Source organism: Eutrema salsugineum, unplaced genomic scaffold (assembly GCF_000478725.1).
Source record: "Eutrema salsugineum unplaced genomic scaffold, Eutsalg1_0 scaffold_8, whole genome shotgun sequence".
NCBI lineage: Eukaryota > Viridiplantae > Streptophyta > Magnoliopsida > Brassicales > Brassicaceae > Eutrema > Eutrema salsugineum.
The window spans coordinates 10,167,943-10,192,799 of record NW_006256414.1 but is presented as its reverse complement, the minus strand read 5'-3'; the positions used below and the strand labels follow the sequence as shown (position 1 = coordinate 10,192,799).

General features: G+C 34.7%; 3 protein-coding genes across 5 annotated transcripts; 2 read left to right on the top strand and 1 right to left on the bottom strand.

The window, feature by feature from the left end:
• Positions 1–741: 741 nt before the first annotated feature.
• LOC112088742 lies at positions 742–3,021 on the bottom strand. Its single transcript, XM_024159048.1, has one exon. The coding sequence runs from the start codon at positions 3,019–3,021 to the stop codon at positions 742–744; it is 2,280 nt and encodes a 759-aa protein (XP_024014816.1).
• A 728-nt stretch (positions 3,022–3,749) lies between these two features.
• LOC18009699 (F-box protein At1g55000) lies at positions 3,750–7,018 on the top strand. 3 transcript variants are annotated; one of them, XM_024148447.1, is made up of 3 exons: positions 3,750–4,168; positions 5,979–6,396; positions 6,581–7,018. In XM_024148447.1, the coding sequence occupies exons 1-2, from the start codon at positions 3,767–3,769 to the stop codon at positions 6,357–6,359; spliced, it is 783 nt and encodes a 260-aa protein (XP_024004215.1). In that variant the 5' UTR covers positions 3,750–3,766; the 3' UTR covers positions 6,360–6,396; positions 6,581–7,018. The 3 variants fall into 3 exon arrangements, with proteins under 3 accessions (XP_024004215.1, XP_006392469.1, XP_024004209.1); XM_006392407.2 differs by having other exon boundaries at positions 6,555–7,018; XM_024148441.1 differs by having other exon boundaries at positions 6,543–7,018.
• Positions 7,019–18,886: 11,868 nt separating this feature from the next.
• On the top strand, positions 18,887–24,267 carry LOC18009500 (linoleate 9S-lipoxygenase 1). Its single transcript, XM_006392406.2, has 8 exons — positions 18,887–19,183; positions 20,855–21,144; positions 21,412–21,985; positions 22,064–22,149; positions 22,235–22,342; positions 22,422–22,723; positions 22,812–23,078; positions 23,299–24,267. Exons 1-8 carry the CDS (start codon positions 18,994–18,996, stop codon positions 24,050–24,052), a joined length of 2,571 nt encoding a protein of 856 aa, XP_006392468.1. The 5' UTR covers positions 18,887–18,993; the 3' UTR covers positions 24,053–24,267.
• Positions 24,268–24,857: the final 590 nt, after the last annotated feature.

Genomic DNA, 24,857 nt, shown 5'->3' with positions numbered 1-24,857 from the left:
ACTATGTAGCCGAGGAACTCTCCAGATGTTATGCCGAACGTACACTTAGTGGGATTAAGCTTCATGCCATACTGGTCCAAAATATCGAAGCACGTGCGAAGATGATCGACGTGATCGGAAGCGACGAGTGATTTCACGAGCATATCATCAATGTAAACTTCCATAGTCCGCCAGCCGTTGGTATGTTGCTCCAGCATTCTTCAGGCCAAAAGGCATGACCTTATAGCAATATTTGCTGCGATCCGTGATAAACGATGTCTTTTCCCGATCTTGCGGATGCATAAGAATCTGATTGTATCCGGAGAATGCGTCCATAAACGAGAGTAGCTCGTTCCCGGCAGTTGCTTCCACGAGGCGGTCGATATGGGGTAAAGGAAAGCTATCTTTCGGACATGCCTTATTGAGATCGGTAAAGTCGACGCAAATCCTCCATTTGCCGTTCTTTTTCTTAACGACTATGGGATTTGCTAACCAATCGGGGTATTTGACCTCAGTAATAGATCCTGCTTTAAGTAACCGTTCGACCTCGTCATTGACGGCTTGTGCCTTCTCTGGTCCAAGCTTTCGGCGTTTCTGTTTAATCGGTTTGTATGTTGGATCGATGTTAAGCTCGTGACATGCGATCTGTGGGTCAATCCCGGGCATATCTTCAACCGACCATGCGAAGGTTGACGAATGCTGTTTCAGAAAGTGGACGAGTGGCTCGCGGATGTGTGGGTCGAGTTCGGCGCCGATTCCAACTTAACGCTCTGGCCTCAGTTCGTCGATGCAAACTTGAACGATCGACTCCTGCTTAGGCTTCGTCTGCTGGGCAACGAGCTCGTTCGTCGGTCCTAACGAACTGATGACACAAGCTTGGTTGGCTGAATAAAGTTTGCATTCATTTATGTAGCATGATCGAGCGATGGCTTGGTTTCCTCGGAGAGTGTAGACACCGTCGGGAGTCGGGAACTTCAGGCATTGATGGTAGGTCGAGGCGACCGCTTTCATCGCGTGTAACCAAGGTGTACCAAGAATAGCGTTGTAGATCGCTGGTTTGTCGAGGATGAGGAACTGGATAATTTTTGCAACTCCACCGAGGTAGATCAGGATGTTGACCATGCCGACCGTCATGCAGCGTTCTCCATCGAAACCTGTAAGTGGCTCGATAAAAGGCTCAATCCTATCGGACGATAAATCGAGCTGATCAAGTGCTTCCTTGAAGATGATGTTGACCGAACTGCCTGTATCGACGAGAATGCGGCTAACTTCGACGTCGTCAAGAAGTAGTTCGACGACGAGGGCGTCGTTATGCGGTTTATGCAGCCCGATTGTGTTGGCTTCGATAAATACCAACGGCGTCCCCTTCGGCGGATCTTGTGGGACTTTGGGCGCGCTGGCGGCCTGTCGACTGTATTCTTTGATAGCTCGAACCGAGTAGCTGCAAGTCTCGATGGCTCCCATTATCATGTTGACGCGTTTCCTTGCTTTGGGAGCATGGTTCTCTTGTGCTCGGTCGTCGTGATTCCGTTTCTGTTGTTCGGGCAAAGCAGGCGGATTCGGTGGCGGCGGTGGTAACGCCGGTAAAGTTGGTGGAGTTGGTGGATCCTTAGTGATTGCGTTCTCGAGCTGCGCATTATTCGGTCGAGGCATGTTTGAACGACGGAGATCATCGATCGAGGTCTGTCCACTGTTCTTGGGCGCGTTTAAGCGACGGAGATCGTCAACTGAGATTGGCCCCTGTCGATATTGGCCGAGTAGGTATTCACGCAGGTGTCTGCATTCTTCGGTGCTATGTCCTCTACGGTTATGGAATTCGTAGAACAAAGACTCGTCCTGATCTTCTTCACCGCGGACCCATTTATTGTTCCACTGTTTGGTCGGTTGTTGGATTGCATTAGCGTAGAACTTCTTATGATTTTTGTATCCTCGGCCGTATCCTGACTGTGGTTCGTTAGTTATTGCTTTCGAACGTTCGGGTTGCTTTGTCGAATAACTCTGCTCGTAAGCAGCTTCTTCTTCCTCCTCGGCGATGTAAGTATTAGCTTGGTGTAGTGCGTCCTCTAACGTCTGTGGAGGGTTATGCGTGATCGCGCTTCGGAAGCTAGTCTTTATCCGAGCTCCTTTCTGAAGGCATAAGAGGGTGGCTTCATCGCTAATAGTACAATTAGCGACAATCGTCTTGAAGCGCTGGATGAAATCGCGAAGGCTCTCACTTGGTCCTTGGGCTATTTGCCAGAGCTCGGAGTTCTTGGTGTTTTGTCCGATGAACATGGAGAAGTGCTTGACGAAGGCCGTCGTTAACTCTTTGTAGTTATCGATCGAATTGGCCTCGAGTCGCGAGAACCAGTCGAGAGCTACTCCTCCCAGACTTTCCACAAATAATTGGCACTGAACTGCATCTCTCTCCTCGGCAGATTTGAACTGGTAGCGATTCATGCAGATGCCAAATGACGTCAAAAAGTGCCGAGGGTCAGTATTGCCTTCATAGACCTTTATCTTCAGTTTCTCCATGTGTTTGACCGGCGTCCCTGCTACGCGCGGTGTGAATGGTGTCTTCTGTGTTTCCTGAATGACGCGCTCGATCTCCGGAGCCGCGCTTGTTGCTTGATGTATCTTCGAAGTGATATCGCGAAGTTGCGCCTTCATTGCTTTGAACTTGGCGTCTCGGCTTAACTCCGATGCTGGTGCATTCGCTGATCCAACTGCGGTAGACCTCATAGTTTCGGCTGGATCTCCGTCAGTATTAAGATCGTCAATGATGTTCCGAACTCGAAAGGGAGTTCGTGCTTGACTGAGCTTGGCGATTTGTGCTGCCATCTGACTGAAACGTTCCTCGCTCCTTTTGTTAATGGCCTCAAATTGGGCGTTGAACACTTGGAGCAGCAATTCAGTCCCGTATCCTCCTACGGCTGCGGGGGTTTGGCTGGCTACAGTTTCGGCGTTTTCCCCGGGAATTCCTCCTCCTTGTTCTGTTGGGACGTTAACGTTCTCTCCACCGAGAGGGTTTCCTTCCTCGTGAATGTTGGTTTGGTCCGTCATTGTCGACTCGATCTATCCGAAGTCCGATCTAAGACTGAAAATCCTGTTTAGTCCCCCTTCCTGGCGCGCCAATTGTTGATATGTGAATATCGACAAGGGGTAAAACAGTACTTTTAGATCGGTAAACTCGGTTTTATTAGATCGAATCGAATGAATACAAGTGAGTTCGGTTATCAAGTAAATAATGACGAACTAAGACTTTATGAAACTAAGAATCTAGCGTAATGAGTTCTCAGTCTCTAAGTCTTCTCTGGAATATCTTGTGTTCTCTGGTGTCGATTCGTCTCCCTTTATATATATCCTTTAATTCGGTTTTCAAGCACGTCTTAAGCGATATGGGACCGAGAAGACTTTCCTTTTCTCTCGGTTCCTTTTCTTTTCTCATGTTCGTTTCCTTTTTCAAATAGGAAGCTTTCCTATTTTTGATCGAACTCGGGGAGCTTCTCCGATCCTTCGAGAAGCTTCTCGCCGACCTCGGCTTAATGGGCTGTGTTCGGCCCAAGACTTCACTCAACTCAATTTTCCCGGTACATTCCTTCGTAAACCAAATTTATATTACGCTGATCTCGGTTTATACCAGAGAAAACCGGAGTGCGGTTTTCACCTCCAACACCAATATATTATACTATATGACAAAAGAAAATGAAATTATTAATATTCCATTGGTTGTAGTTTGTACGAAATATGGAGAGAGTGTGGATATATAGACTGCCACGTATCACGTACTTGCTTACCTCTAAAGTCTATGGACTGTTGTTGCTGCGATCAAAACGACGGCGACGAGTTCCTCACTGAGTCTCTCATCGGCGACGCCGCCATCGCCGATCAAATAACCACCACGATCTCGCCGTTAAACTCTCACTTCATGGCACTTTCCTGCCGTGACACTCTCCGCCTTATCTTTCAGAGGCTTACCGTCGCCGATCTGGCGCGTGCGAGCTGCGTCTGCAGAGTTTGGAACTCCGTCGCTACAGAGGAAGATCTAGTGGTTAAAGCTTTCACGGCGCCATGGCGGATCATGGAACTTGTCGGGAGACCGGTTTCTGGTGCGTTCTGGAGAGATAATGGAATCTGGAAATTCGCTATCTCTCATCGGATTTCTCGTGGTGATAGTGTGACTAGCCTCGCCGTTAAGTACTCCGTCCAGGTACGATTTATCTCTTTCGTCTTCTTCCCCATTCAATTGCTGTGTTCTCTGCAGTTTTTTCCCCAGATAATGACTGTTTAATTTCGAAATGTTATCTCAGTTTTGGTGTTCGTCATGATTGGTTTTGAAATTTCATGTGATGTATAATTACTTCTTGAGTTTGGAAGATGAGATTTAGCTGCTTGCTGCTGAATCCAATCTTCCTCCTTCGATTTCGTGTTTTTTTCCCCAAGATAATATGAGGAATTGATTCAGAAATGTAATCTTAATTTTCGTGTTCTTCGTAATCTTGTGGAAATTCATGTGATTCACAACGTTTCAGTAGTTTATTGGGATTTTGTTTGAGCTTCTGTGAAAAAAGATATTGTATTGTTGCTAAATCTAACTGAAGAGTCACAAACTTAAGAATCTATGTAGATCTCTGAAGTGCTTTTGACTGATTTAGTTTGACGTTTGCTTCTAGATACTTTGGAAGCTAAATACTTTTCGTATATGTCTGTAAACGTCTGTACATCTTTAATGTAGAAGAAAATTGTAATTAAGATATGTAAACTGTTTGTTTGGAACTTTGTGTAACGTTAAGTTTTAGGCTTAAGTAGGGTTTTCTTGGTTGATTTGTTACTTTTTCTCTTTCTGGCTCTGATTCTTAGTATCTCGTACATTTTGTCTCGTTTAAGAGCGTTGAGGAAGAGACTGTTTGTTTAGTTACTAGCTCTAGCTGTACCAGTAGTTTATTGGGATTTTGATTAAGCGTATGTGACAAAAGATATTGTATTGTTGATTTATCGAGCTATATAGATCTAACTAAAGAGTCAGGTTTAAGAATCTGTGAAGTGCTGTTGACTGATTTAGTTTAAAAGTTGCTTTGAGATACTTTGGAAGCTAAATTCTTTTCTCATGTGTCTGTATACGTCTGTACATCTATAATGTGGAAGAAATTTTTAATAAAGATATACAAACTGTTTGTTTGAACTTTGTGTGACGATTATTTTTAGGCATAAGCAGGTTTTTCTTGGTTGATTTGTTTCCTTCTTTCTTTCTACTCCTTAGTAGTAATTGGAACTGTGAGAGTTAACACCACACGATGAAATATCTGGCTCTGTTCTTAGTATCTCATGCTTTTCGGCTCGTTTAAAAGCGTTGAGGAATAGACTGTTTCTTTAGTAACTAGCTCTAGCTACATCCGTCCTCCGTGTATTAGTAATTTCTTAGTTGCAAGAGATTGCTATGATAATTATATCTGTTTCTTGAAGAACATATCTTAAGCTCTCTGTAAGTCGAAAGGCAATATTTTTTATCAGACGTGAACTTTTCATGTTTCTACAGTGAGGATCCATGAATTCTAATCTTCAAGGAAAATGAACAACATTGCTAGTTCGCTGTATCGGTTGTTTTACCTTGCACATTTTACACAGGCTTTCACAATTGAGGAAATTGATTGTTACATTAGGTGTTACTTATGCCCTGTGCATAATTTTAGATGTCTACGCTCTCCGTTAAGTTTCCTAACATCTCCAATTTTTAACCATCTCTACAAGCTTGATACCACTAAGCTCTTATATTATAAATTTGGTTTTCATTTCTTATGTATTTTTTTTTCGCTGGGAAACTTTGGAGATCCATATCCAGCTTTTACCTTGTGCTTCTTCCTTTTTTATCATGTCTAGAGTTTTTATTTGTCACTCTATCTTCGTATCACCACTTTTGTTTTTTGTATTTTTTGTTTCCTTTCAGTCATCACAAACTTAATTCATGACCTTAACTTGAATCTAAATTCTTGAGCTTTCACGCCTTTTCCTTGACAATGTAGGTTATGGACATAAAGCGGCTAAACAACATGATGAGCGACCATGGGATTTACTCAAGAGACAGACTGCTTATCCCGATAAGCAATCCCGAAATTCTCGCAAACACCACTTGCTACATAGAGGTAGACAAATATGCCAAACGAGAAGTAGCCGTGCTTTACCTTGAAGGTGGACCGAAGAGAGAACAACCTGTTGTATCTGGTACGCAGTCCACTTTAACAGCCCATGGAAAACGAAGGCTAATTGATTCTCTAAGGAGAAGCATGCAAGTTGATGATGGAACCGCTCTATACTACTTGGCCATCGCTGAAGGAGATCCAAGATCCGCATTGTCCGAGTTCTCGGCTGATCTCACGTGGGAGAGGCAGGCTGGTCTCAACTAGGCATGGCAATGTTAGCTCCTGGATGGTTGATCCAAAGGTAAATGAGTGTTTATATGTATATGAAAAAGTCTGCGACCTTGGGTTTGTTTAGGAGTAATTGATAAGGCTAAGTTGCTTCCGCTGTGCAACTCAATTGAACACAAAATGAGAGTGAAACAAGATTTACTGATTGTTATAGATTAGTCATAATTTCAGGTTTCAGGGTTATGGTGTGATTTCAGGCTCAGTACTTTGATGGCCAGAGTCGATCCGAGATTCGTACATATCCAGTTCCATTCTTGCAAAGTCTTCTTTTTGTTCATTTGGTGGTTTGGTGGCTGCGAGCATTTCCAAACCTCGAGTCCAGATAAGAAACATACATTAAGCCCTGTTAGTATAGGTATAAGATAAATACTAAGTGATCTTAAAACTTATGCGAAAGCCTAAAAGACTGGAAAGTCCAACTGAAGCCCACGATGCATAGTATATGTTCTTTGATAGTGATATTGTTTATCATGCACTGATGTGTTAGTGTGAAAGCGCGTCTTTTAAAAATTTCTGAATCACGATTATCTATCGTAAACGTTTTAAATTCAGTATTTCTTTTCTGAAAATTATTTGTAAATATTTTTGTAATTGGTCCGAAATCTACGATTGTGTACATTATAAGCACTTTTATTCTCGCATTCCATTTGGTGCAGTGACTGGTGCTGGTTACTCTAATTTAATTGTATTCATTTCGTCTAGAGCACGTCAATTCTATCCGATTCTGTGACGTGTACCTATTTAACATCACATGAGCAAAACGATTACACTTTATAATAATGGTAGAAAGTCATCAGTTACGTTCTTTTCTGTTTTTCTTTCATTTGCCTTCATTTATAGATGTGAACCATTTTGTCATGATAGTGTCTTTTGATTGCTTTTGTCAACCCTAGCAAAGATAATAAAAGAAAGAAAAAAATCCATTTAGCACAGAATACTGAACATAAATCAAGCTTCATCATGAATTATTGATTATACAGACTATCAATAAAAAATGATGATGATATCCATGCTTGAATTAAAAACTAGAGATTCTATATATAAAAAACTAAAACAAATCTCTGAAATATTCTGGTGTCATCTAAATTTCAGCGTAGTTAAACAAATAAAAATCGATCCAATTGACTTCTTCTAACTTTCAAAGAACTTATGTAACGCATGTTAATACAGCTCAAAAAGTACGAAACACTAGCAGACACAGATTTTAATTTAAAATTAAATGTTATTGTTTAAAGATTATTTTTAATAAAGTCCCTAAACTTTTTAATATTTGAGTAATAAGGGAACAACGTCCACGTCTATATTAACAATAGTAGTTATCAATCACTTTCAGTCTCAAGATAAAACCGCCATTACAGAAAAAAATAATAAGAAAATCAGGAGTCAAATCTGATTGATCCATAAAATCAAAAATGTCCACGTCTATCTTTTAGATAATAAAACTGTTCCCACGTTTTTCATGACTTTCCTTGGTATTCTAAACTTTTAAAACGTAATCAACAATTAAGTAGCTGATAGGAGATCTCTTCAAAAGAAAGGATGCTTAATGAGACAAAGTTCCCATGCTTTTTGAAACACGTCTTTCGATCTGATTTTATCCCAACTTTTTGTTGTTGTATATCCAACTATTTTTTTTAAGATGAGTGTAATCGTTCATTCATCCGGCTTTGTAACAAGTTTAAAGTATAACGCTATTTCCACTAACCAAATGAAAATTATAAAATAAATTTATGGTTGAAGGCCTATACCAATATAGCAACGGCTGAGCAAGTGAGAATCACTAGTATATTAATATCTATTATATAAAGAGTGAATTGTGTCTCACAAACTTGACACATCAGCTTTTCTCTTTATGATACATCAGCTTTGAATTTATTATGAAAAAAGTATTTACACCAATATTATTTTTTAATAATCCCAAAAATCAAAAAAGAAAGAAATGTCCATTTTTGGTCAATAACACTCATTATTATCTCATTAATCTTATTCCTAGAAGTTGGAAAGATGGAATAAAATGGTTATTATAGTGATAGTTTTTAAATTTGATTATTACGGTGATAATTTTTACAAAGATAGTAAACTTCATCTAATGAAATAACATGGTAAAACTGAGATGATTAATTTGCTGTGAATTATTTACTATCTTTATAATTGTAATCTCTTAACAAAATAGAGATGTGAGTTATTTACTAACTAAAAATTTATTTACGAACTAAAATAGAGAATTAGAAATAAAGTATTTAAAGCTTTATTAAAATTCTTTTTGGCTAATTAAATGATTATTTTTAAACATAACCAGTTGGTATGATTGATAAACCTTTTATATATTTTAAAGTTGAAAATGTTACAACTACAATCACAGATGTAACTATGTAAGTAACCATTTTGGGTTACAGTTATCTTACTATATTTTCATGTATTGTATAGTCTTTCCAGAGGAATTTTATAATTGTAGAGTTTGGAATTTTAATATGTTCTTTTAATTCAAATGTTTCTTCATCTAAAGTCATTGATTTGAGTTTGTTATATGCCAATTTTCAGTACTTAAATTTTCTACTTCTACAGAAATCATCCCAACAAATGAAAAGATGTCAAGAAAATGGAAATGCGTGACCAAAGCCTTGAAAATATTTTAAAATCATGGAAGTTTTCTTACCAGATAGCATATGGTAATGGAACTATAGAATCATTAGACGTCATTTTGAGAAAACTTGGGCTAATAATTTTTGAATCTGAACTCAACTGCATCAATAAGACTGATGCTGCGCTTATTAAAAGTATGAAGATTGTGATTTAAAACCAGGCGGAGATGCTCAAAGTTGACATGTTTCTGATTCCCACAAGAGTATTGGTGGCTCTTTAGGCAAAAAAATCAAGGATGGAGAGTTCCATTTGTTGTTTAGAGGAGACAATGCTAATGTTATCTGTTACTTGACACTCAAGTTGGTAAGATTTCACTCTTTTATCGTTTGTAAAGACTGCCCCAAAGTAGACGACAATGCGTATTAAATTGAAGGTTGTTCCATCTTTTTTCCAGGAATAACAGAGTAGAAGGCGGTGATATCACCACACCAACGGTAGTTTCTGTGTAGTTCAATGCATAAAATCAGAAGGATACAAAGAGGTTCTTGGGTTTATACATATATGGTGAAGATTATGTGGTCAATGGAAAAATTGCTTCTAGGAAAATTAAGAGAGAAAAGTACTAACTATTAATAAGGTACTTCATTATCTCCATTCTCATTATTATTTTTTTGCTGCATTTTTAAAAATTTGTGTAAAGAGAAAAATATAAGAAGTAAAGGGCAAAGAGAAAGTCAAAATTTACAAATAATATACCAAGGAGATGGCTAACAAAAAGAATGAGAGAGCGAAGGATACTGCTCTCTCCTCTAGGATATACAAGAAGTTTTCATGTATATGTTTGATTTTTTTAAGAAACAAATAATTAAAGAATTTAGGTTCTTATAATTATAATTAGAGTAAACGAAAAGTGTTTTACATTTAAAAATGTTAAGTAAAAGAGAGTAAAAAAACTATTATGAGAAGTTTACAAAAAGATTGAATAAACAGAAATACTCAAAAAATAGAAGAAAAAGTTATAACAAATCACATTACTCTAAATAGTAAAAACATTTTGTCACTCATTGAATAACCAATCCTCTGTCTTGAATTAGGTTATATTTGTTAAAGTATATTTCTTACCAATCAAAACTTAACTCCTAGACACTAAATATATACGAAATTTATCTTATTATATTAAACACAACTTAAAAAATCTAAATAGTATATAAACCTGCGTGTACACGCGGGTCTTCACCTAGTATTATATAAAGACTCAGTTGAATCTCACCAGCTTGACACATAAGCACTCCATCTTTTGCCACATCAGCTTGACACATCAGCCAAATTAATTGATATTTTCAATATTTCTATTTTTAATTCTATTTCGATTTATTTCATTCCCTTTTTAATTAATCAGAATATTAATTTCAAATCATTCCAACTTCATCATTCAAATATTTAATTCACATTACTTTATTGTATCTTTTCTAATAAACCATCCACCACCTCGAAACTCATCTGCCCTATGACCATGAAAAGGACGAATCCCCTACTGCCATCGCGTCTTCTCTGTCTTATCTTTGTTAACTCCTAAATATACGCACACTATAAAAAAGTTTCATTGCATATCAAAGATCATTACCGCAAAAGTTGTACTAACCCCAATGATAAACCCTAGCTTTCACCTTCCCTTCTCTCTCCCTCAAAACCTCCCAAGTTTCTGCCGCCAACGTCTCACAAATCTCCCCCTCCGTTTTTGTGATGCGTGATATAGAAGTGCAGTGGCGTCCGCCATAGAATCCCTCATCTACAATTTATAGCTTTTTTAACTGACGACTACGACCAGAAATCGTCTCATCCTTAAAACAAAATAAACTATGAATCTAATCGTCTCATCGTAGAGATTTTGATGGAGACCTTCACGGTTTTGAGTAGACATTACGTTAGAGCTGGATTACCTTCAGGGAGGTAATACATTACTTTAACTGAATGGAAGATTATATATGCGTTCATGATAAAATTGTGTTTTGCATATTCGTTAGCATCCTCTCTAGAAAAAGAAGAGCTAACGTTTCAATGGCTTGAATGATAAATTCGAACCAGATGTTACAATTTACACTAATTTGGTTGTGGTGCCTAAAAATCTCCGAGACAGAGAGAGTGTTTTGTGGGATGGGGCATTGGAATAATGCTTACAAGTTCTTTACAGAAATGGTTGAAGATAATTGTTTGATACCGATCTTGTCTTTATCTGAGATGGTTTTGCTCCGTTAAGAAAAGCTGCACAATTGAAGACGCATGAAGAGTTAGTGGCGAATATGAAAGTTGCTGGAGATGTAAGTTGTCAAGATGAAGTAATGTTTGCTAAAGAAAGATGCTAGGGAGTCTAAAATAATTATTTTAAAATAGCATATTTATTTGATAGGATCACAAAATCTCCATGTTACTTGATAGAAATATGTATTCAATGTAGAATTTTATTGGAAATAATCAGGCAAAGAGTTTTTCTAATGAATTATATTTTGATTCTTAACTTGATGTTTGTAATTTGTCCACAGTTAACAATATACATGGAATAATAATTCTTTTAAATTTTGGATCTATGCGATAGGCTATCTGGGTGTATTTTGTAATGAAGATGGTGAATTAAATTAAACTATTGTAGTATCTTACCTCTGAAGTCTGAACAATTGAAAGTAAACCAAAACGCAAAATATAACATATTATACATCACATTTTTTGAATGTGACCAACAAACAAAAAAAAAGACAAATAAGAGTTCCATAATGTAAATTTATCCAATATTTTTATAGAAAATGTAAAAGAAAAAATTCATCCATGTTAAGACTATTTATACAATTTGGTAAATTTTTATGTAGGATATATGTTCCGATGTTTATAGCCAAAAATAAAATACAACAAAGTGGTTGGTAAATAGAACTAACAAAACAAAGTACTTAGTGATTTGAGTGCTGAATCATAAAATAACCAATATCAAACAAAATTAGATTAGTTTGCTTTAGGACAAACGAATTAGTAAAAAGTTTAATATCATCAAAAATATGGTATGTTTTTTAATTTGATTATGTAACTCATGTTCATGTGATATTGATATAGGTTAAATAATAACCAAATATCTGAAGAAAATATTTATTTTAACAAAGTTTTCAAATTTGTATATTAGGATGATCAATTTCTTATAAAGACTAATCAAATCACCAATTTATCAGATTACAAATATATATTCATAAACATATATATTTTATACAAAAAAACCCGCGTATCTATGCGGGTATTCATCTAGTATTTAATAATTACTAGTTTAAAACAGTTTCTTTAGTTTAACAGGTACCAAAACATATGGATATATCATCAGAATTATCAGTTTGAGAATTTCAAGAAAAAAAAACTTATTAAAATCAAATTGTGTTGAAATTACGCAAAACAAAATATTTAATTTGATTTTAGCTACCAAAATTGTTTGAACCTGACCGTTATCCAAATTTCATGTCTCGTACTATACTTTATTTAATATTTTCCAATACCCAAATTGCATATTCTCAATCCATATCCACTAGTTATCGTTCCAACATCCAAAATGGACAGTCCAACGCTTTTATATATGGATTCTAAAGGTCAAAACGTGTTTATTTTAATTTGTATCAACGACGGCCAATATATAGAAGGTAATACTTTTATCAAAAAAATATAGAAGGTAGTACCATCGATATATATGACTGAAATACCGCCGAATAAAATTATTTAAACGGATTCCCTTAACATCCAAAAGATACACTTAACAAGATAATCTTATGCATAAAAAAGTAAAAGTGTGTTACGTGAACGTTTGTGTGTTCTATTAATCAAGTAGTTTCCGCCGGCAGCTGAGACAATCGTAGTATGTGTAATGTGTTGTGTTATGTCAATCATATCTTACCATTAGTTTGAAAAAGTCTACAATTAAGTTCATTGGGTACGCCAAAAAAACTTAGAGTTTGGTGCAGCAGCCATGACTTGATTCTCAGTTTTATTACAACTTGCCATGGACATATCCTTAAATGTAACAGTTTTAACCTTATCTTAAGACTCATATAACTTTCTTTTTATTAAACTTATGTATATATTCTTCATTGAAAATTACGAGTCTTAAGATAAGATTCAAATGCTTACATTTATGGTAATGTCCTTAAGAAGTTGTTATAATCAAACTGAAATCAAAAAGTCATGAATAGGTGTCAAAGCTATACCAAAAAATTACGTACAGACTTAATCAATCCATAATAATTCAATAGTTGAAGTATTTCATTGTCAAAGAGATTAGAGTGTTTGAGTTTTTCTACTGTGATTTTCATCATGGTAGACCACTGTAACTACTTTAAATAACATGAATAATTGGTATTCCACAAACTTTGAGGACTAATCTGCAATTCGCTGCGAGATCTGACTATGTTCCGATCTAAAATCTCTTCATAATTAAAAGAAAACTTAAGTATGCATTTCTTATTAATATTTTTTTTGGAACAATTGTTATTAATATTCTTAATCCACCCGAACATATGGTTCGTTGCACTACATATCTATCAACGTTGAAATAAAACGTTTTTGGGGTTCACTAAGTGTTTCTTGTCACCAGCCATTTGTGATCTGTCCATCCGATTTTGTGTTGGTTGTACTTGTAATGCATATTTAATGAGTTCGTTATGTATTTCAAAGTGCCGATGGAAAATTTGGACCCTTATTTGTTTAGTTTGCGTGAGGTCGGTCAAATACTCTCTCGTTATAGATTTAGTTTATATATTCATTCCGTTTTACTAATACATAGTGCCATTTTGAGACATAACTTTGGGTAAACAAATAATGTCATTTTGTATTAACAATGCAGATTTTTTATTTGAATCTCAATATTATCTCTCTTATTTCAGCTTATTGATTAGAAAAAAAAAATTGATTAATGAATTAGTATCAGATATATTTATGGTAATTTTTGGTAAACAAATAGAGATTTACATATTTCCTTTATAATTTTGAAACGATATTTTTTTTAAAAAAAAACAAAATTTACTAAATAAAATGGCACTCTTTAAAAGAGTATAGTATTTTGAATAGTAATTATGGAAACTCTTAAAATATATGTATCTCAATCGAGACAATTCACCTCCTATTAAATACAAATATATATCCGACCATTTCACCCCTTGTTCTTCTTTGCAACTAAATTATATCAACGTTAAATCAGAGAGATGTCTGAAAAGAATCTTAATAGATTAAACACATATAATTATGCCCAAAATTTTATCATTTTCGTAAGTTTATTTTTAATCATAAAAGAGCTTTATTTAATTGAAAGTATTGTATTATGGTTACGGTAAAAATTATTTGTAGGTCCGTCACGGTCGTAGACGATTTCGAGTCTTATAATCAACTATCACCAGTTTAAAACTAAGAAAATTGTTTTAATATAGCACGTGGCCGCACGTCACCATTTATCTATATATATAAAGTAAAATATTCTCTCTTCTCTTCTCATGATGCCACATTATTTTCTCAAACTCTAAATTTTTGACACATCATCAATTCATTTATTAATTTATAATTTATTATATTTTGTGTTATTATACTTGAATTCTCATAGTAACTATCATCCATTAATTTAACAAGAATATGAAAAGACACTCTTTATAAATAATAGTTTATATATTAATACATTTAATCATTATTATTTTAAATTATTTATTTTATTTATATAATTTATAGATATGTATAGTAAATCATAAAATTTTAAAATAGCCGGATTTGGATCCAATTTTGCCAAATCCGAGAAACAAATTCTCGGATCCAACAATAGAAAGACATAAATTTGTACATATGAATCACTAGAATATAAATTCTTATAAATTATTTACTGTTATGAAACACTAGAATATAAAAAATGAGATAAATTTAAAGAAAATTAGAATAATATATTATATAATTAAAATACATATTAACGGGTTAGGAATATTTGTACGAGTTTCAAAAAGCTTGAGTGACAATTATATCATTTTCTATTTTAATTATTTTTATTATTTGTAATGGAATATCATGTAATAATTTACAAAATAAAATTTATTTTTAAAATGACTACTTAATAATAATATAGAGACGTGAGAATGCATATTTGTGAAACAAATTATGGTATCACAAAATGTTAACATGATCAATCTAATCTTTAAAATATAAAATGAGTAAAGTTTCCTTTAAAAAATTATACAGAGCTCAGGTTAGAGATGTGACATTGAAAGTGACTAGAAAAAAAGAAAAACTTAAGAAAGATAGAAACTTCAACCGGTCCAATATGTTGTATGTGGTTCAACATGTTGCATTGATGAGAGAGAACATGAGGGGGAAAAGGAGAGTGAGAGGAAAAAGGAGAGGGAGAGGGAGAGAAAAATGGAGAAGGAGAGGGAGAGAGAGATGGAGAGGGAAATGTGTGTAGAAAAAAAGAGAGATTATGAATATATTTTGAAAATATGTTAGAGAATTGAGATATTTTTAAATAATTAATTGTCTATTACATATATTTTTTTTTCTGAATACAACAATTAAGAATTGTATATATTCCAAAATCATAAACCTGCATAAATATAAAGATATCTACAAACTAAATTTGATTTGAAGTTTTAATGGATATATTATTTGAGTATTTTCTAAATGTTGTATATAAAATTATTAAATACTATAAATATATATAAAAATTTATAAATATATTTAAAAATTTGAAATACAAAATCTAATGAAAAAAATTGATATCATAAAGTTTTTTCTTAAATATATCAACAAATACAATACAAAATTCCGCGCAAAGCGCGGATCAGCCCTAGTTTATACATAATAGAAAAAAGACAATGACGTCGTTGAAATTAATTCCATCACATTAAAAAAATAGAAAATAAACTAATTCGATTAATAATAACACGAGGAAAATCTAGTTGCGAATATATGAAAATATGCGGTATATATTTAGCATTAGGTAGGAAGGCTATTGTAAATTTGTAACTCTTTTTCAATGTTAAATTTTACAGCAACCCACTAGTCTGAGTCTCTGAGTATAATAACATGATAAGGTATGTTAAGAACATTGACACGCAGAAGACTATGATCTGGTAGCAAAGGCTGATTTTTACTTTTTAGGTGTCGAGGTTTACAAAGGGGGGGTTATTGGGAGTTGGATTTATGAAGATTTTAGTTGATTTTAAAAATCATGAGATTTGTCAAATTTTTAAGAGTTTTGTTAAATTTGTAAAATGTAGAGAGAGTTTTATGGATTTAAACAATCTATTAAGAATTTTTTTAATATAACAGATTTTGAAAATCCAAGGGATATAGATAGTATTTGGAGAATCATGATTTATGAATTAAATTACAAAGAATCATTATGCCAATAACACTAAATTATAACAGAATAATAGAATCATTAAAATGCAGACTTTTTGAATAACAATGGATTTTGATTAGATTATAAAAATCATCATATCAATAACAACTGATTTTTATAATCTCTAAATGAATAACAGATGAATCTCTAAATCCACAAACTAATAACTATAGAATCTTAAACTCTAAAAATCTTTATAAATCAACTCTCTAATAACACCCCCAAAGTCTTTATAGATATGTTCTAATGAGCAGCACTATTAACTACGTTAGAAGCCAAAAAAAGAAAACTAATAATTAAAATGGGAGATTTTTAGGGTAAAGTATCTATTTCCCCTTCCGAACTTGCATACAACACAGTTACAACAGAACTCTACATTTTTGTTTCATTTGCCTATAAATTTTCACAAGCTCAGAACTTGATAACTGTACAATTTTGTTCTTTTCAAGATGAGACGAGAAGTAAATAGCATGAGTGGTACAGCTTAGAAAAATCAAAATTACACAAAATACCGGAAACCAAAACAGGAATTGTCTCAACCAAATCAGATTCATAATTTCTATCAATGATCAAATTCATAAACAACCGTTACTTCTTTTCCTGACTCATGGAATAGGAATCCAGGTCGTAGTAACAAAATTTGATACCCATGGTTCTTCTGATTTTAAGTGAATCAAAATTGAGATGAATTGATACACCAATGAATGACAATCTATACGTCAGAGATGTGAGGAATCCAACTCTAATCATAGATTTACACTCGCTTTTGGAAAATCTATTTGAAACAATTAAATTTAGAAAATCGTTTTTTAGGATTCTTCGATTTTCAAATTTGATTGGAAATTTTTTTGAGGGAGCTAGGTATTTTACGTGGGTTACAGGCCGGGTTTGAGGTTGGGTCGAGTATTTTTATTTTGGTTTTGTTTCAGGTTTAGATGGTTTGGTTTGTGGTTTTAGGTAACAAACCGATAAAACCAACATCTTCCATGTGTAAATAACTTTCCAAGGTGTAGAAATAAGTTTCAAACTTTGTAATGACGTAGAAATATGATGAGATCCCAACATTGAAAGTTCCAAAAGAAAAATACCACTTCCTCTGTTTCACAAAAAAAATCATTTAGACACATTTCACACATATTAATAAAAATAATATATTAAATAATATATTATATATATAGATTAAACCAACATTTTACTTATTTTTTTAAAAAAATACATGAAAATATAATTTTTTTAGAAATATATTGTAAATTAAAATTGACCTATATAAAATTTTTGGCTAGCTCTATCATTGATATTACCCTTAAATAATATACTATATTTTTTCACTAATTAATACGTTGAATCAATAAAGTTAAATTTGGAATTTGGTTTGATTTCTTGCATTAAAAATATAAAGTGATATTTTTCTGAAAAAAAAAAATAAAATTTTAAAATGATACTCTTTATGAAACAGAGAGAATATATGTTGTTAATCTTAATTTTTATAACAATATCATTTTTTCAGAGTAAAAAGGACATCCATAAAGGATTTCAATAGAAATTAAAGTTCAACAACTTTTTAACACTTCTGCAATCACTTATTGCGCTACGGTGGCTAGTGGTGGATCTAGAATTTTTTTTATCAGAAACATTTTCAGTGGAAAAACAATATAAGCGGTATTTTTTGAAACTATTACAAAAACATATTAAATCAGATTTATTTATAAAATTTATTCAATAAAATACATAAAAAAAGTAGGAGATATATGACCCCGTTAGTCCACACCTACGTCTGCCCCTGACGGTGGCAATGCCAGCACACAAATTTAACAAGCTTGAGCTTCTTATATGAAGCAACTTTTGCTCAATCAACAGAAAACTACTGCAAACAATATCAATGTCAAGGTGGATAACATGTACAATAAACTCAATAGTTTGTACCAAGCTATCCCTACTCATATGAAGAAACTCAGACCCACAAGTAGCCCATACTACACAAGCTTTTAAGCGATAAGTAGGAGATATTTTAGGAAGAACTTAGACAAACTCCATAGATCATTACAATGTGATAATAATTTAGAGTAAGATGAAGATTGTACTAGAGCTAGTAAGTTGGGAAAGCGCAAAGGAAACTGTCGAATTTGAGGACCAGTGTATGGGAATTGAGAATATTGCAAGTTAAATTGCTGATAATTTTGATAATTCAGATAAGAAGCCCACCTACATATCTTCATAACCATATGTTTCTTAGGTTAAGAGAGCCTTGATAATGATCTATCAGCAAATGTTGATCTTTTTTGAAGAGAGATCAAAGGGCAGTCAATTACTACTACGACACCAGAGGTGTTGGGTTTTACAGAGTTTTTACATATGTTGACCAACAATATGTCTTTTCTTAGATATTTAATCAACTGCAAAAAAAATTCAATATCGTCGGATTAATAAATATATATATATATATATTTATATAATTAAATGAAAGACAACCCCAACGACTTACTTTTCCTCTATAAATACCCCAACCGACGGAAATCGCCATACCATTAATAAAAACTCAGAGAGAGAAAGAGAGAAAGAGAGAAAGAGAGAGAGAATAAGAAAAAAAAAGAGACGACCAGTGAATCTTTCTTCAACTTCAAACTTCCAAAGATGATCGGAGATTTGGTGGATCTGTTCACCGGCGGCGGAAATGCAGCGAAGGTGAAAGGAACGGTGGTTCTGATGAAGAAGAACGTCCTCGATTTTAATGATTTCAACGCTTCTTTTCTCGATCGCCTCCATGAGTTTCTCGGAAACAGAGTCACCCTTCAACTCATCAGCTCTGATCTTAGTGATCCAGGTAAATCGCAGCTCTAATCTTCACTTTCCATATTAAAAATATATACATCATTATTTGTTATTTTTTTCTTTTCTTTGAACTTTGATTTCTCCCCCATTTTTTCATTGACTTGTGTGCAAACTTACTATAATTTTTTTTTAAAAAATTGGTCGCGATAACCGATATAGTTGTTATTTATCTACAGACCTATTATCTTCTTGTCCTTTTACCCTTTTTTGTTTTTCTTAGTCGAAAAATAATCACAATTAAAACTGTTAGAGTGAGACCATTTTTTGGGATTTATTCGGAAAATCATATTTTCTTGATTGTTTATTTTGCGTTACGGAAACTTCTTCATCAAGAAAGCTTGGAATAATTTTGGCTTTTTTCCTCCCATAAGACCAAAAGCATTATTCTGTCTAAAAAGCCGATAAACATTATTCTTACCAAGATTTGTTACCTTACTCAGTTCCTCTCTAATCTTTTTTTTCTTAAATGTCAAATTTATTCCTCAACAAAATATGTATATAAAACGGAAAAGAATTGTTGAAATAAAAGAATTCCTCTTTGATATTCTCCAATTAACAAAATAAATTTGTATTTTTCCCCCATGCTTTTGAATTTATTTTCAATATTAATAGGTTCATATAAAAAAATATATTAATTTTATAACTACCAAAATATCAGTGTTAAATTTTTACTTCACTCTTTTCTGCCTCTCCGATGCTAATAATTTCGATTTTTTTTTACATTATTTCTTTTTTTTTAAAAAAAAAATTTATGTGGTGTATTGATTTATGTTTAAAGAGATCTATCCAAATCAAAGCAAAAAGTAATTTAGTCTTCAAAGTTTGAAAAAATGCTCTGTTTCTCCTCTTCCCTTTTTTTTCTATAGCCTTTTCCGGAATATGTACAGTTGCACTCCACTTTGTTGATCTGTTTTTTTTTTTTTTGTTCGAAAATGTTAAGTTGTTGATCTGTTTATATTCCATTATTGCTTTAATTTCGAACATATATATAGATGTAAGTGTTTAATTTATTCCTGTTTTGTTAAAGATTTGTTTAATTTATTTCAACTATAGTTTAATATTTTACTAATAGATTATATTTTTTGTTACCCATTTTAAATGGTGAATTTATTCGTACATGTTACTTTTTAAATTTTATCGTCTGTCTTCAAATATAAACTAAATTAGAAAGTTCTAGTTTTTTCCTTTAGAGTTTAGAATATGTACATCGGTGAATCTCTAAGAGAGCGGTTTATTAGAATATAATAATTTTTTTTTTGTTTTAATTTTTTTTTATTTAATTCGAAAATTATAATTTTCGACCAATCAAAATGCTCCATTTTGGATGATACCGTCTCTTCAGGTTCGTCGGGATGATACTATCTTTTTAAAATTAAGCTTTTTTGTCTCAAAAACTGTGCCATAAACCCCTCTTGATCCCTTGATGTACATGCTTTTATATTAACCTGCCACCTGTATCCGGTTTAATGTTCTTGGCTTCTTGCGCTGCTTACGTAATTATGTTACTGACGTTCCAAGATCATATCTATTTCTGATGAATAACATAATGCACAAATACAATAAACCGGACTCAACCAAGACCTAAACCAACTCAATAGATGATAGTCGAGTCATTATAACTGTCTGGTGTTTATTTGTTTTTTGGTGGGACTTTGTTTTGCAGAAAACGGTGCTAAGGGTAAACTAGGGAAGGCTGCTCACTTGGAAGATTGGATCACCACAATCACTTCGTTAACCGCGGGCGAATCAGCCTTCAAAGTCACATTTGATTACGACAAAGATTTTGGTTACCCTGGAGCATTCTTGATCAGAAACAGCCATTTTAGTGAGTTTTACCTCAAAAGTCTTACACTTGAAGACGTCCCAGGGCATGGCAGAGTCCATTACGTCTGCAATTCTTGGGTTTACCCTGCTAAGAACTACACGAAAGACCGAGTTTTCTTCTCTAACAAGGTCACTAATCTCTTCTTCCTTTCTTTTGTTGATATTAGTGGAAGGATGTTCGTGTTTGGCGTTTGCATTTATGTATATCTTGCAAAAGTTTTTTATAAAGAAAAAGTGAAAAGGAATTTAATTTCTCTATTCACACATAAAATCACTAACAAACACAATAATTGACTTTGAATCGATATGTATCTATGCTTTAGGTGACATAAGACAGAAAATCATGTGAGAAATGGTTCGTGAGTCACTGAGACTCGATGTTTACTTGTGTTTCAGACTTATCTTCCACATGAAACACCAGAGGGGCTACTTAAGTACAGAGAAGAAGAGCTACTGAGCCTAAGAGGAACCGGTGAAGGAGAGCTTAAGGAATGGGACAGAGTATATGACTATGCTTACTACAACGATTTAGGCGTACCGCCAAAAAACCCACGGCCTGTGCTCGGAGGGACACAAGAGTATCCTTACCCTAGAAGAGGAAGAACCGGAAGAAAACCAACAGAAGAAGATCCTCAAACCGAGAGCAGGTTACCGATCACGTCGAGCCTAGATATATATGTTCCCCGAGATGAGAGATTCGGACACTTGAAGATGTCAGATTTCCTTGCATATGCTCTAAAAGCGATTGCTCAGATCATCCAGCCTGCGCTTGAGGCTGTGTTCGACGAGACTCCTAAGGAGTTTGATTCTTTTGAAGATGTCCTTAAGATATATGAAGAAGGAATTGATCTACCAAACCAGGCTATGATTGACAGTATCGTGAAGAATATACCACTTGAGATGTTAAAGGAGATATTCAGAACAGATGGCCAGAAATTCCTTAAGTATCCAGTGCCTCAGGTCATCAAAGGTATACACTTTACTTGAATCTTGATAGTAACAACTTGCTCCGCTGAAACTTAAAGTTTGATTTTCTTCTAAATTTTAGAGGACAAAACTGCATGGAGAACCGATGAGGAATTCGCTAGAGAAATGCTGGCTGGGCTAAACCCTGTTGTTATTCAACTTCTTCAGGTGAATCCATGAAATTTCTCGAGAATGAAATAGTTCTCTTAAGTTTTTCTACTTTCTTACAGGTTTATGGCATTTTAACTTGCAGGAATTTCCTCCAAAGAGCAAGCTTGACAGCGAAACATACGGTAACCAGAACAGTACAATCACCAAAAGCCATATAGAACAGAGTTTAGATGGTCTCACTGTGGAAGAGGTAAAAACTACTGTCAGATAAACCGGTAATCTGATGATACCAAGTCAAATTGAAAACAAACTGTCATTTAATATTTCAGGCTCTAGAGAAGGAAAGGTTGTTCATATTAGACCACCATGACACACTGATGCCATACTTGGGACGTATAAACACAACCGGGAACAAGACTTATGCAAGTAGGACACTTCTGTTCTTGAAAGATGATGGGACTTTGAAGCCATTGGTGATAGAGCTGAGCTTGCCTCATCCTGACGGAGACAAATTTGGAGCAGTCAGTGAAGTATACACGCCTGGTGAAGGGGTCGACGACTCGCTGTGGCAGTTAGCAAAGGCTTATGTGGGTGTAAACGACTCTGGAAATCATCAGCTTATCAGCCACTGGTAATGAATATGTTATGGTTCTACGTTGGGGAAAAAACTGATATATCTACGTGATCGGGAGTTAAAGTTTTGGGTTATTTTTTTGTAGGTTGCAAACACACGCATCAATTGAACCTTTTGTGATTGCCACAAACAGACAGCTGAGTGTTCTTCACCCGGTATTTAAGCTCCTCGAACCTCACTACCGTGATACGATGAACATCAATGCGCTTGCTAGGCAAATCTTGATCAATGGTGGTGGTATCTTTGAGATCACTGTGTTCCCTTCTAAATATGCAATGGAAATGTCATCTTTCATCTACAAGAACCATTGGACCTTCCCTGACCAAGCGTTACCAGCAGAGCTTAAAAAGAGGTAATGCATATTTACTCAATCTTGAATATTCAGAAGAGAACATAAAGCTCTCTGGCAAAATTATAAGAGCTTTAGAAGTTTCAGTGGCTCAGTACTCTTAGCTATTGGTCTTAAATCATGTATTTAGTCTGGGACTAAATGTAGCGAAGAGCAGCTGTGAATTGGTTAGCATTTTGTTGACTTGGAATAATAATATGTGGTTTCATTTTCAATATTGCAGAGGGATGGCCGTTGAGGATCCAGACGCACCACACGGATTACGTCTGAGGATAAAAGACTATCCTTACGCAGTGGACGGACTTGAGATATGGTACGCTATCGAGTCATGGGTGCAAGACTACATTTCCTTCTATTACAAGACGGACGAGGATGTCCAAATTGACACTGAGCTGCAAGCCTGGTGGAAGGAGGTGCGCGAGGAAGGTCACGGAGACAAAAAATCAGAACCTTGGTGGCCCAAAATGCAAACCCGCGAAGAACTGACCGAGTCTTGCACTATCATAATTTGGGTGGCTTCTGCTCTGCATGCAGCGGTTAACTTCGGACAGTATCCGATTGCAGGGTACCTCCCAAACCGGCCAACCATAAGCAGACAGTTCATGCCAAAGGAAAACACTCCGGAGTTTGAAGAACTTGAGAAGAATCCGGATAAAGTGTTTCTGAAGACAATCACCGCTCAGCTTCAGACACTTCTTGGGATTTCTCTGATTGAGATTTTGTCTACTCATTCGAGCGATGAGGTGTATTTGGGACAGAGAGATTCAAAGGAATGGGCGGCTGAGAAAGAGGCATTGGAAGCGTTTGAGAAGTTTGGAGAGAAAGTTAAAGAGATTGAGAAGAAGATTGATGAGAGGAACGAAGACGAGAATCTTAAGAACAGGACTGGTCCGGTTAAAATGCCGTATACTTCTTTGTTTCCGACCAGTGAAGGTGGAGTCACCGGCAGAGGAATTCCAAACAGTGTTTCCATTTGAAACAGCCTTAAGGCATTTGTTTTTCATTTTCTTAAAAAGTTTTCCAGTTTGTGTTCTTCCATGGTTTAATCGTTCCACAGGCTAATCATTGATTCTTGTTATTAGTGATAATACTGCATATCACCCTCCCCGTGACCGCTTGTCGCCTGTTTACAGGATTGGTTATTAATCGGTGTGGATTATAAAGCTCTAAATAAAACTCTGTTTATCCAAAATTCAAAACACTAGGCCAAGTATTGTGCGTTTACTCTCTAACATGGCTCTAACCCCTATGTTTCACAACCTGATATACTAAACTGGCGTTTGTTATTGGCTGATTATTAACACGCAAAGTCTGCTCAAGTTCCAGTTGTTCACCAAACTACATAAGTCAATTCTCGTAGCTTATGAGGCTTAGCTCATCAAATCAGACAAAAAGATTCAACACATTCATGGTTCTAAATACCGAGGATCAGATCATTAGATGCACAATAAAGAAATGAACATTAATCAACAAGTAAAGATGAAGAATGTTGATCCGAATGGTCATTAAATATGTTTAAGAGATGATAAGATGATTAAGATGTAATGGGGGCAATATTTCCGTAATATAAAAAGGATTTGACTTTGACAAGAAAGTTAGATTATGAGAAAACAGGCAGATCGAGGACTGTGTCCTTTGTATTGATAGAGCAAACCTTTAGAATTTCAAACTAGGTTCTGAGAGAAGTCAGTTCGGCGTTCTAAACATTTGGTTACAAAGAACTCGGTTTAGAGAGAAAGAATTACAAATAGAGAGAGTGTAATAAATTCAGGGTTCTTTCAT

What these genes read in the sequence shown, in the direction of transcription:
- LOC112088742 (XM_024159048.1), bottom strand. Translation starts at nt 3,021, where the DNA reads ATGACGGACCAAACCAACATTCACGAGGAAGGAAACCCTCTCGGTGGA.
- LOC18009699 (XM_024148447.1), top strand. Translation starts at nt 3,767, where the DNA reads ATGGACTGTTGTTGCTGCGATCAAAACGACGGCGACGAGTTCCTCACT. An exon ending in CCGTTAAGTACTCCGTCCAG is followed by an intron (nt 4,169 to 5,978) that starts GTACGATTTATC and finishes TTGACAATGTAG; the next exon opens with GTTATGGACATAAAGCGGCT.
- LOC18009500 (XM_006392406.2), top strand. Translation starts at nt 18,994, where the DNA reads ATGATCGGAGATTTGGTGGATCTGTTCACCGGCGGCGGAAATGCAGCG. An exon ending in AGTGCCTCAGGTCATCAAAG is followed by an intron (nt 21,986 to 22,063) that starts GTATACACTTTA and finishes TCTAAATTTTAG; the next exon opens with AGGACAAAACTGCATGGAGA. An exon ending in TTGTTATTCAACTTCTTCAG is followed by an intron (nt 22,150 to 22,234) that starts GTGAATCCATGA and finishes TTTAACTTGCAG; the next exon opens with GAATTTCCTCCAAAGAGCAA.